Source organism: Cynara cardunculus (assembly GCF_001531365.2).
Source record: "Cynara cardunculus var. scolymus isolate 2C chromosome LG 16, CcrdV1, whole genome shotgun sequence".
Classification (NCBI taxonomy): domain Eukaryota; kingdom Viridiplantae; phylum Streptophyta; class Magnoliopsida; order Asterales; family Asteraceae; genus Cynara; species Cynara cardunculus.
The window spans coordinates 8,718,783-8,732,558 of record NC_037543.1 but is presented as its reverse complement, the minus strand read 5'-3'; the positions used below and the strand labels follow the sequence as shown (position 1 = coordinate 8,732,558).

General features: G+C 34.7%; 1 protein-coding gene across 1 annotated transcript; it reads right to left on the bottom strand.

Annotated features, from left to right (window-relative positions):
- Positions 1-10,523: 10,523 nt before the first annotated feature.
- Positions 10,524-11,081, bottom strand: LOC112528980. The gene has a single exon (XM_025140065.1). It carries the CDS (start codon positions 11,079-11,081, stop codon positions 10,524-10,526), a length of 558 nt encoding a protein of 185 aa, XP_024995833.1.
- Positions 11,082-13,776: the final 2,695 nt, after the last annotated feature.

The window sequence follows — 13,776 nt, the reverse complement described above, 5'->3', positions numbered from 1 at the left end:
TTAATCGCTTAGGGCACATCCGGTTTACACAAAAATCGCCTAAGGCTCATCCGATTTATCTAAATCCGGATAACAACCGATTTAACCATATCCGATCAATATTATCAATTGACAAATAACTAATTCAAACCTCAATCCTACAATTTGAAATATTTGAAAAGCATTAAACTACTCACCTTATGAATTCCTTTAGAAAATCAGATTGAATCTACCTCTTGCTTCCAAAATAATCCGGTCAACTTCCCTCTCTCTTTAAATCGCTTAATCAGATCACAAAAGTGGCAAGAAGAAGAGAATGGAGGCTAACCCCTCCTTTTATACTTTCCTTTTCATGAAAGTCGGCTATAATAGCCTTTCACTTCTTTTCCATTTGCATGCATACTCACACACATAACATGCATGTATACTCATGTATGCATATTCACATACATACATCATTATACATGCCAACACCTACTTCATATTTTTAATCCATGTAAGCATGTATTCATATAAGCAATTAATTCACGTAAAAAATACCTTAGGTAATAACCATGACTAGGTTATCACATTATCCACCATTTAAAAGAATTCCGTCCTGGAATTCCTTTAATCAAAGAGCCGTGGATATTCTGATCTCATTTTCGACTCCAATTCCCAAGTCGCTTCTGGTCCTTTGTGAAACTTCCACTGTACTTTAACCAAACTGATCTCTTTGTTTCTTAACATCCTGATTTTTCTATCAATCACAACTTCAGGTGTTTTCACAAAGTTCAGTTTACTGTCTAATTTAACCTCCGGCAACGGTACAGCTAGACTCGGATCAGCTAGACATTTCCGCAAATTCGATACATGGAAAGTGTTGTGAATCAGACTTAGTTCTTCTGGTAGCTCTAACAGATACGCCACTGACCCAACTCGCTTACATATTCTGAATGGTCCAACATACCTCGGACTGAGCTTACCTTTCTTTCCGAATCTGATGACACCGTTCCACGACGAAACTTTCAGCATCACAAAATCACCTACACAAAATTCAATCGGCTTTCGACGATTATCCGCATAACTTTTCTGGCGGTCTTGTGCTGTTCTGATTCTTTCATGGATCTGTTTAATCTTCTCAGAAGTTTCTTGGACAATTTCAGGACCCGTCAATTGCCTATCTCCTACCTCGTTGCAACACAACGGTGTTCGGCATTTACGTCCATATAATACTTCATAGGGTGCCTCTTGGATGCTGGAATGATAACTGTTATTATATGCAAACTCTATCAACGGCAAATGATCTTCCCACGATGCCCCAAAGTCAATAATACAACTTCTCAACATGTCTTTGAGAGTCTGGATAGTTCTTTCACTCTGTCCATCAGTTTGTGGATGATAAGTTGTACTTAATCGGATTTTAGACCCGAAAGATTTCTGCTATCCTTCCCAGAACTTTGAAGTAAACCGACTATCTTTATCAGAGATAATAGATAATGGAACACCGTGCCAGGTTACAATTTCTTTGATGTAGATCTATGCCAGCTTTTCAAAAGAGTAATTTTCTCTCATTGGTAGAAAATGCGCAGATTTAGATAGACAATACACAATTACCCAGATCGCGTCATACCCCTTTGGAGTTCGAGGCAACTTCATGACGAAATCCATTGTAATGTGATCCCATTTCCATACAGGTATCTCCAAAAATTGAAGGCTTTCATACGGCTTTTGATGTTCAATCTTAACGTGTAGACATGTTAGACACTGTTCCACATATCTAGCTATGTCTCTTTTCAATCCGGGCCACCAGTAAAATGGTTTCAAATCCGTATACATTTTATTGGTACCTGGATGAATAGAGTATCGGGATTTATGACTATCATTTAATATAATGTTCCGGATATCTCCAAAACAAGGTACCCAGTTTCGCCCTTGAAAGCACATAATTCCTTCAACGTTCGGTTCCATAGTTGAAATCATTTTACCCAACTTTTCTGATTTAATAACTTTTTCTCTCATGGCTTCTTTCTAACATTTTGGAATTTCTTTACGAATATCAGGGACCAAGTTCATTCTCATTGCCACATCTTTAATAGTTCCACTCTTTTCTTTTCTGCTCAAAGCGTCAGCTACCACGTTAGCTTTTCCCGGATGGTCGAGGATTTCACAATCATAATCGTTTACAAGTTCAATCCACCGACGCTGTCGCATATTTAATTCTTTCTGGCTGAACAAATGTTGCAAACTTTTGTGATCAGTATAAATCTGACACTTTGTCCCCAGAAGATAATGTCTCCAGATTTTCAGAGCAAACGCTACTGCAGCTAATTCCATATCATGGGTTGGATACTGTTTCTCATGATCTTTCAATTGCCTCGATGCATAAGAAATTACCTTTCCTCTCTGCATCAAAACACATCCCAACCCCAACTTTGAAGCATCACTGTATACCACAAAATCTTTGGACCCATCTGGTATAGTCAATACCGGTGCGCTACAAAGATGATTCTTTAATAATTGGAAAGCTTTTTGCTATTATTCTTCCCACTGGAATTTAATGTTCTTTCGTGTCAATTTAGTCAATGGCACGACTTTCTTAGAAAAGTCCTGGATGAACTTACGCTAATAGTCTGCCAGTCCCAAAAAGCTTCGGATTTCAGAAGGAGTTTTTGGAGCTTCCCACTTTGCAACTGCTTATATCTTAGATGGATCCACCGTCACCCCAGCTACGGATATGACATGTCCCAGAAATTGTACTTCCCTTAACCAGAACTCACACTTGGATAACTTTGCGTATAGCTTTTCTTTCTTCAACAATTTGAATATCAGACGAAGATGTTCTGCGTGCTCTTTTTCAGTCTTAGAATATATAAGAGTATCATCGATAAATACAATAACGAATTTATCAAGGTATTCCTTACGTATCCTATTCATCAAATCCATAAAAGTTGCATGTGCATTAGTTAAGCCGAATGGCATAACTAAAAATTCATGATGCTCGTATCTGGTTCGGAAAGCTATTGTAGCAACGTCTTCGTCCCTGACCTTGAGCTGATGATACCGTGATCTTAAATCAATTTTGGAGAAATAACTCGCTCCCACCAGTTGATCGAAGAAATCATGAATCCTTGGCAACAGATATTTATTCTTAATAGTTAACTTGTTCAGTTCACGATAGTCTATACACATTCGCATAGACCCATCTTTCTTCTTGACAAATAAGAACGGAGCACCCCAAGGTGAAGTGTTGGGTCTAATAAATCCTTTATCAATCAGATCTTTCAACTGTGCAACCAACTCTTCCAATTCAGATGGAGCTAACCGGTACGATGCCTTTGCTACTGGTGCAGCCCCTCGTATGAGATAAATTCGAAATTCGATCACTCAATCTGGTGGTAATCCAGATAAGTCTTATGGAAAGACTTCCAGATATTCATTAACAATCGGAATCGATTCCTCTTTTTCTTTTTCTTTCTTCACATCAATTACGTATGCCAAACACCCTGGCACTTCTTCCGAATACTTTTCTGAGCTTTTATCACAGTCAAAATACTGGTATGGTGATTCTAACGATCACCATAAATAACAACAGTTCCTTGATCTGGCAGAGTGATTCTGATCATTTTCTTATTACAAACAATACTAGCCTGATACCTTGCCAACTAGTCCATACCCATCACTACATCAAATTCCTTCTTCGGCATAGGGAATAACCGAATTGGTAGTTCACAACCCTCAATAACAATAATACAGTTATTGAATACACTAGTAACAGTTTCCTGACTATTAGTAGTATCAACTACTATTTCGTCATCAAGTAACACAGAATTCAAGCATGCAGTTTGCGCAAACGATGGCGATACAAACGAAAAGTTTGTACCAGAGTCAAATAACACCTTAGCATGTATAGAATTTAGAAGGTACCTGTTACTACATCTGGTGACGCCTCTGCCTCATTCTTTGTCATCTGGAAGGACCGTCCCCGTGCCCCTCCTTGCCATCCTCTATTCACAGTAGGTCTTCCCCGAGTACCCGATGCATTACTTCCCATTGTCAGCTGTGGAGTTCTTAATAAGGGACAGTTTGGTCGAATATGATCTGGAGAATTGCAATTAAAACATCTTCTGTTAGCTGGGCAACTCCTTGACAAATGGCCTGCTTCACCACACTTGTAGCATTTTCTTGGGTCCATCTTGCACTCACCCTGATGAACCTGTTGACATTGTGAGCAGACCTTCTCACCTATCTTCTGCTCAGATCTGTTATCATATCTTACTACTTTTGGCCCTCGAAAATTAGACGAAGGCCCCTTCCCATCTTCTCTTTTCCATAACCGTTCCTTTTGATTGCCGATTCTTATTTCGTTCTGTTACCTCGGCCGCATCTACAGTTAGGGAAAAGGTATTGGGGTTCATAGCAATTACAAACTTTCTGATTGAGGGTTTCAAACCCCAGATATACCTTTCAATCTTCTTGGATTCAGATGAAACATAGTGCTCGGAAAATCGAGAGTATTCAATAAATTTCTAGGTATACTCCCTAACTGTTCTATTTCCTTGTTCTAGTTTTAGAAAATCTTCTTCTATTTGTCTCACTGCCGTCTTAGGACAAACTGATTCTTGAATCGTTCCACAAATTCCGTCCAAGATAATGTCTGCAAGACATCCATTCTAGCGAATGATTCAACTTCCCACCAGAACAAAGCATTTGATTTCAATACAGAAACAACAAATCGAACTTTATTTGTTTCCGGACACCGAATGGTGTTAAACATAAATTCCATCTCTTTGATCCAGCACATGGCTTTTACTGAATCCCTTTCCCCAGAAAATGTTGGTGGCTTGCATGCCAAAAACATTTTAATATCTCCCTCTTTGTTGTGAGTAACCGGTACCGAGGGATGAACTTCTACCCTCTTTGTTTCCACCTAGTTGGTATTCGCAAAATGGATGTCAGAGTTTCCCACAATTTTTCCATTTCCTCTGCCAACATATCCCTGGTTACATATTCTGGGTGTGGCACCGATTTTTCTTGAACATTCCCAAAATGAGATTATTCATGTTCAGAATGAACTTCGGTACGACCCCTTCCTTAAGATTGACTTCTCCCTCTGCCTCAACCTCTTGATCTTCCCCGACCTCTATTTTCGGATAGGCTAGTCGGAAGATTAACAGGTGATTCTTCCCTTTCCTCAGACTCCGGTTAAGCTATTCTTTCAGATCTCCGATTCGGCTAGACATCTGCAGATTTTAGTGTTAATAATCACGTATTCACATTCCCAAATATAATGAAGTATTCAAGTTCAGATATGTACATGTAAATTTGTAATTACACTGGCCAGATGTAATTAAAATTTACCTCACACACTGTTCTTTCAACTCATCATATTTATTTCCAATGGAGCTAACTATGTCCGGGATCCTTATCATGCAATAAAACAATTTAAGTCTAGATATCATGCTGTTGAATACCTAAATCCTTTAAACTCAGGTTCTGATATCACTTTCTGTAACACCCCATTCCACACATTGTATGTAACATATACTTCATAGAAAAGAAATACATATTTATACACCACATTGGCCCCTTAGTACAAGAACTTACCAGTACGAAATACATGGTCCAAAAATTTCAAATACAATTCTTGCACTAAACTAGATCATCTATCAAAACTATACATACCTTCAGTAAACCTTCACGCAGATAATCATATAGGGAAAATATTATATTTTTCCCTTCCCCTTACCGTTAGCACTTCCTGCAATACATATTTAAAATCACAAAACGAGGGTTAGACCAAAAGGCCTAGTGAGTTACCCTATTTATGTTATTGCAGGGTGAAAATCACCAAAACTTTTAAGTAAAACAACATTTCACATATTTCACAAATCTATGAATAAGTAAGAATATAATACCAATACCGTTTTACTTTTTAAGCCAATAATCTTTGCTTACAAATAATACATCAAATCCAAAATAGGTTTACCAAATTCACATAACGCCACTTTTAAACCTTTTTCATTTAGACAAGGGTTATTCAAAGTTTCAGGCCAAACCTGGTATCCTCTTCTCAATAACATCCAGACTATGTTTTCCAATAAGAACCCTGATCTTAAACATTTAAGTCACAAAGAAATAAAGATTCCAAACCACGGTAATCTTAAAGCATATAATAGTAAGAGTTATATTACGTAACACACACACAAGTGACACCCTTATATCCAAATGTACACCTCTCGTTGATATGCCACATTTATCCCATGATACACCTCTCCTTGATATGTCACCCTTATCCCATGGTATACATCTCCTTGATATGCCACCCTTATTTCCCCATCAAAATATTTCATGAAACAATTCCATTTAGAATAGACCGGAGTCAATGAAATTATTATCAGTTCAAATTCGTTTTTGTCAAAAATTCTCATTTGTTGTTCCAAAAGAATCATGTTTTGACAAGATAAAAAGTAATCCGGTCAACCTTGTCCGAATAACAAAGCCGGACAACCTTTCTCATAGCTTTGTCTGATTTATCATTTTAGAAATAGATTTCCAACACTTTTGTCCGGATAACAAATCCGGACAACACTATGCCCTATCGACCGATTTAGAAAAATCCGGTCATCTCATGGTCGTATTCATACTTCTCCATTTGAAACATTTAATCATAAAATCAAAGTTCACAAATCGCTCAATCTTTAAACCTGTCGAGACATATCCGGTTTAAAGCTAAACCGCTTATCACTTGAGCGGTTTATACATAAATCGCTTACACCTTCTTCGGTTTAAGATTAACCCGCCTAACCCTTGACCGGTTTACTTGTTAATCGCTTAGGGCACATCCGGTTTACACGAAAATCACCTAAGGCTCATCCGGTTTATCTAAATCTGGATAACAACCGATTTAACAATATCCGTTCAATATTATAAATTGACAAATAACTAATTCAAACCTCAATCCTACAATTTGAAATATTTGAAAATCATTAAACTACCCACCTTATGAATTCCTTTAGAAAATCAGATTGAATCTACTTCCTACATCCAAAATAATCCGGTCAACTTCCCCCTCTCTTTAAATCACTCAATCCGATAACAAAAGTGGTAAGAAGAAGAGAATGGAGGCTAAGCCCTCCTTTTATACTTTCCTTTTTAGGAAAGTCGACTATATTAGCCTTTCCCTTCTTTTCCATTTGCATGCATACTCACACACATAACATGCATGTATATTTTTAATCCATGTAAGCATATATTCATATAAGCAATTAATTCACGGAATAAATACCTTAGATAATAACCATGACTCGGTTATCACACAATCTCCCTCTTGCCACTTTCATTGCATCACCAATGCGGGATGCAAGCAATATTGATAAAAAAAGTTGGGCATTTTCTTTTTCTATCCATCTCCTACATGCCTCTTTCATTTTTTGATCCAATGTGCGATGCAAACAATTATGTGAGGAAAAATGATTTATAATGCTTAGAAGTTGTCACCAGATTATCATGGTTATTGCTTTTACATGGATAAATATAAAGATATAAAAATATAGATTATAGATGTATAAATTTTGTATTTACAACTATAATTCTACCAATTTTATGGTGTTGATTTATTGTCAACTTTATTTTGTTTTTTATATTAGTTTTTGGTATATATTTTTTTTTTATAAAAGATGGTTGTCCAAAAAACGGGTCAATCTAAAAGTTGCACAAACTCTCTTAGTTTGAAAGATATCTAACTCCTTTTAAATAGTCACTTATTTTGTATTTTTTTGGTTGGTTTTGACTTCAACCATGGTTATATATTTCATATTTTTTGTTTGATTTCTCTTTTAATATATTATATTGATTGATGATTGATCTCAAATTAATTTTTTCCTTCTTTCAGATACTTACCTCCATCTTCGAATATATCACATTTTCATGGACTTACAACAATACCTTAACATGTTGTTTCTTTATATATAGGCTTATTTTATTTTACTTATAATTATATAATCAAGTTTAGTTATAATAAATATAATTGTAGATTCAATTTTAGTTATAACAAACTAAAACAATCAATAAATTGTTCGTTATATTATTTTAAAGTTTTTAATTCAATTTTATAATATAAATACATATATATATAATAAATTCATATCATTATCTTTCGTTGGTATTTTAAAGTCAATTGATATAAAAGAGTTTTTAATATGAATAATTTGTTTGCAAAAATAGAGAAAGTTAAAATGAACCAACTTTATTTCTTAATACAAAAATATTATGTAAATTATGTATATAAAAGAATTTGTAAAAGAGGGTGGACCAAATTGAGCAAACTCATGATTTGGCCTAAAAGTACCCACTCTTCTTTCACATATTGACTCAGTACTTCCAATTTTGCATCTATTCACCAATATGGGATGATGAAAATCAGTCACCTTTAATATTTAAATATACTCAATCCTCATTTTATCACATTACTTACTTTTGGTTTCTATTTTAATATACATATATTGATATTGATGATTGATTTATTTGTGACACAATACCATTGACACTGTTTTATTATTATGATGTGTATATGTAGAAATTATATTTCTAATTTAACTTATAAATGTTTTTTAAAACATAATTTTATTAAAACGGTTAAAAAATGAAATTAAGTGGGCACGAAATAAGTGTATTATAAATTTTGATTTTTATATTAAGAGGAACGATGAAAACAACCAACCCATAAGCCACATTTCAAGATTTGATGAATACTCAAAGCTCATTAAGTAATCTCATTATCCTTTGGTTGTTCCCTTAAAATATATATATATATTGATTCAATCTCTCATCAAAGTGGGATATCTCAAACTCAACCACAATTCACCAAGACTTCAATACTCAATTCTCATTATACACCTAATTACCTCTTGGTTCTTATTTTATATATATATATATATATATATATATATATATATATATATATATATACATTGATGGTTGTAATCATAATTCATTTTTATTTTTATATATTAAGATTTGTTTTGTGAAAATAGGGTCATTCAAGTAAGTTAAATTTATGAGTCAAGTCTCATGAGTTAACCCAATTAATCTCGTTCTTCTTTCTTATACACACCTTCTTATTTTAATCTTTCAATCTCTCACCAATGTGGGATATCTAAACTCAACCTCATGAGTTGACACAATTAATCTCAACCTTCTTTCTTATACACACCTTCTTATTCCAATATTTCAACCTCTTACCAATGTGGGGATATCTCAAACTCAACCACAATTCACCAACACCTCAATACTTAATTCTAATGATGTCACTTCAATACACTTCGTTCTTTCTTTAATATATATATATATATATATATATAAATTTCTGATATACTTATGTATTTAAAAATTATTATAATTGTAAAATACACGTTTTTACTTGACAAAAAACAACATTATTAAAAATTGCTTTTATAAATATCCAGACTTAATCCAGAGAGATTTACTAAAAGTCCACATGTAAAATGGAGATTTTGATGAACTAGATGAAGTCTTAGGTATTGTTGACAAACATAAGCTAATTTATTTTATGTATACATATTTGAATGTGTGTAAGTCAGTGGTGGATGCAGAAAAAATTATCATAGGGGATATGATATAAGATAAAATAAAGATTAACTTCAATTTCATAAAAAAATGATAAAAAGTTACATCTTACAACTGTGTCCTACGATTCTTCATCTTTTGGAATTGGCTAATTACATCATCATTTGAAACTTTGAGAAGTGCCTCTTTTTCTATAGCACATCATTGCAGCATTCAAAAATTCATCACCGATTTTGTTGCACAAATATGACTTCACAATCTTCATAGTAGAAAAACATCTTCGACTGTTGCGGTAGCAACTGGCAAGACGAAATCTAACTTCAATAACCGATACACTAGAGGATAAGTTATATGTTTTTTTTGTTTCCACTAGAAATCTAGCGAGCTCGACAATACCACTCAAATCGGCAAATCTTTCATCTTGACGCACAACCAAATAGTACATGTTAGATTGTTTCTCAAGAACGATCATTTCCATACGACTAAAATCATGAGGATACAATTCATTCAACTTCAATAAATCTGATGCAAAAATGAATCACATGGACTCAAAGTTGTATTATTTTTAAGCAATTCAGTGCTTACCTCACTAAATCGATCCCCAAACTCTTGAATTTGCATGTCCACAATAGTGTTGAAAATTTCAAACTTGTAATAATGATGATCGGTGATGTTGCTTTTTTGTCTTCCGTTTTTTTCAATAACGATCTTCTATATCCAAAGATTTAATGCCATTTCCAAAGATTTAATACTAGTTTCTCTAAATTGTTGCAATAGTTGTTTGGTTCCTCTTATCACTGAAATCTCTTCCAAAATATCTTGATCCTTTTTTTGAAGAGCTCGTGACCACAAGTCTGTGACCTCTAAACTATGAAACATCAAGCGCAAATAAATCACGAAATCAAATGTCTTCAAATATGCTAAAATACAGTTGCTTGAGTGCGACTAAAACCATTATCGTCGTCCTCTTCAACATACTAGAGCACTTCAACAACATTCGAAAACAAAACAATCAAGCTCAAAATGGTTTTACAATGAGAAGCCCACCGTGTATCTCTGGCTCGTATAAAAGAAATCTCTTGGTACTTCCCCGTTCCGGTTTCAATTTCACACTTACCAATTGCTTTTTGCACTCTATCTTTGTAACTTTGTCGAAGCATGTCTTTATGCTTGCAAGAAGCATTCACCACATTGATCACCATTCCTAACATATTAAAGAAATTCTCAACTCCGTCATGTTTATTTGCAACCGCCACAACAACTAATTGAAGTTGGTGAGCAAAACAATGGATATAATATGTCGAGCTGTTGTCATTCAAGATCAAGGCCTTTAATCCATTAAACTCACCGCGTATATTACTTGCTATGTGATAACCTTTCCCTCTTACCTGTTTCAAGCTCAATCCATGTTCAACAAATAAAACATCAATGTCAGAGTTAAGAATTGAAGAAGATGTCCCCGTCACATGAACAATACCAAAAAATCTCTCCTTAACAATACCACGTGCATCAACATATGTTAAAATCACCACCATTTTGTTCCTTCTAAGAAACGTCACTAGACTCATCAACTAGCAATGAGAACACATCATCATCAATTTCTTTACGATTGGATTATAGTATTTGATTTGCAAAACAAGCAGCAATATCTTTTTAATATAACTTTACCTTCATCCTCATTGCAATCACCAATTAAGGCTAATGTTTCTAAGAACATGCCTTTAGAAATAGACATTTCGGATTCAACGTGACCACGAAAGGGTAATGCATTCTTCAACAAGAATCTAGATGTAACACCTCATACCACACATTGCATGTAACACATACTTCATACGGAAGAAATACATGTTTATGTACCACTCAGGTCCCTTAGTACAAGAATTTACCATACATAATACATATCCCAAAAATTCAAAATACATTTCTTGTACTAATCATCATTCATTAATCAAAACTATACATCATAGACAAATCTTCATATAGATATGCATATAGAAAAATATCACATTTTCCCCTTCCCCTTACCGTCCGTACCWCCTGCAATACATATTTAAAATCACAAAATGAGGGTTAGACCGAAAGGTCTAGTGAGTTAGCCTATTTATGTTATTGCAGGGTGAAAATCACCAAAACATTGTACAAAATAACCTTTTCATATATATAACAAATATATGAACAAATAGGAACATATACCAGTACCTTTCCACATTTCAAGCCAAGCATTCAGCTATTCAAATAACATACTTCAAACCTTTATAGGTTTGAACCAACCAGGTTTCATATAATGCCACTTTTAAACATTTTCCGTTAAACAAGGTTTATTTAAAGTTTCAGGCCAAACCTGTTATTTTCTCCTCAAAAACATCCAGACGACGATTTCCAATAAAAACCCCGATCTTAAACCTTTAAATCACAAAGAAATAAAGATTCCAGACCACGGTAATTTTAAAGGATATAACAGTAAGAGTTATATAACAAAACACACATACAAATGTCACCCTTATATCCAAAGGTACACCTCTCCTTGATAYGCCACCCTTATCCCATRGTACACCTCTCCTTGATATGCCACCCTTATCCCATGGTACACCTCTCCTTGATATGCCACCCTTATTTCCTCATTAAAAAATATCACAAAAACAATTCCAATTAGAACAGACCGTAGCCATAAATGTTCTAATGGAATATCATTAGTTCAAAATCATTCTTTATCAAAATTCCCATTTTTATACAAGAATACTAAAAATGACAATTGTATAAATAATACATAAGTCAAAGCACAAATCCGGTCAACACAGACTTGGCTGGACTTCATCTCCGGTCAGGCCTTGACCGATTTACTAATCTGGTCAATACAAGACCCTTGTCCGATTTACTAATCCGGACAGATCTCTCAAAGCTTTGTCCGATTTAACACTTAAGAGAATTCCAACACTTTTGTTCGGATAACAAATCCGGACAACACATGGTTGTATTCATACTTCTCCGTTCAAAACATAAACTTAATATTTATAAATCGCTTAACACTTGTCTGGTTTAAGGCTAAAACGCTTATGCCTTGACCGGTTTAAGTCCAATCCGAACAATACTCAAGCGGTTTATTTATAAATCGTTTAAGCCTTAACCGGTTTAGGGCTTAAATCCCCAACCCTTGTCCGGTTTAAGACTAAACCGCCTGACTCTTGGCCGATTTAAGTCTAATCTGGACAACACCTTAATGGTTATCTTTTAAATCAGATGAAAAAGCTATACAATCAATTATACAACTATGTACATATTAAAAGCAATTTAAACCACTCACCTTGAAAAGCCTTTTGAAATCAGTCTTTTGAAAAGCTTAGATTATAGTCCGATCAACTCTTCTTCTTCTTAAATCGCTCAAAGAAGGTCTCAAAATAGAAAATGGTTACAATGGAGGCTCAACCTCCCTTTTATATTTTCCAAGTAAGGAAAGTCGGCTACTACAGCCGACACCACATACATTCCTTCACACTTTAATCATATAATCACACACACACACACACACACACACATATATATATATATATATGTATATACACTTATGCACACATGCACATACATGCATGCATGTCATACATACATATACATATATATCATACAAACATGTGCATCCATAAATACACATAATCTCATTCATGTATCTTCATTATGCACATTTTCACATACGAACATGATCAAATGTATCAATTTATCATGCTGTCACGTAATCACATATAACAAATAATCACATATTTATTATCTCAGGTGACAACCAAGATCTGGTTATCACATTATCTACCCCTTAAAAGATTTCCATCCTGGAATTCCTTTAATCGAAGAGCCAAGGGTACTCTGATCTCATTTTTGACTCCAATTCCCATGTCGCTCCTGGTCGTTTGTGAAACTTCCACTGAACCTTAACCAGACTTATCTCTTTGTTTCTCAACACCCTGATCTTTCAGTCAATTACAGCTTCCGGTGTTTCTACAAAGTTCAGCTTACTATCTAATTTAATCTCTGGCATCGGTATAGCTAGACTCGGATCGGCCAAACATTTTCGCAGATTCGACACGTGGAAAGTGTTGTGAATTAGACTCAGTTCTTCTGGAAGCTCTAACTGATATGCTATTTGTTTGGATCAAGCGCTTAACCACTACACCAAAAGCAATTGCCTTGGTGAAGGCGCAACCTTATTTCCCTTATAGCGTAGCAGCCAGCGCCACGTTTCGA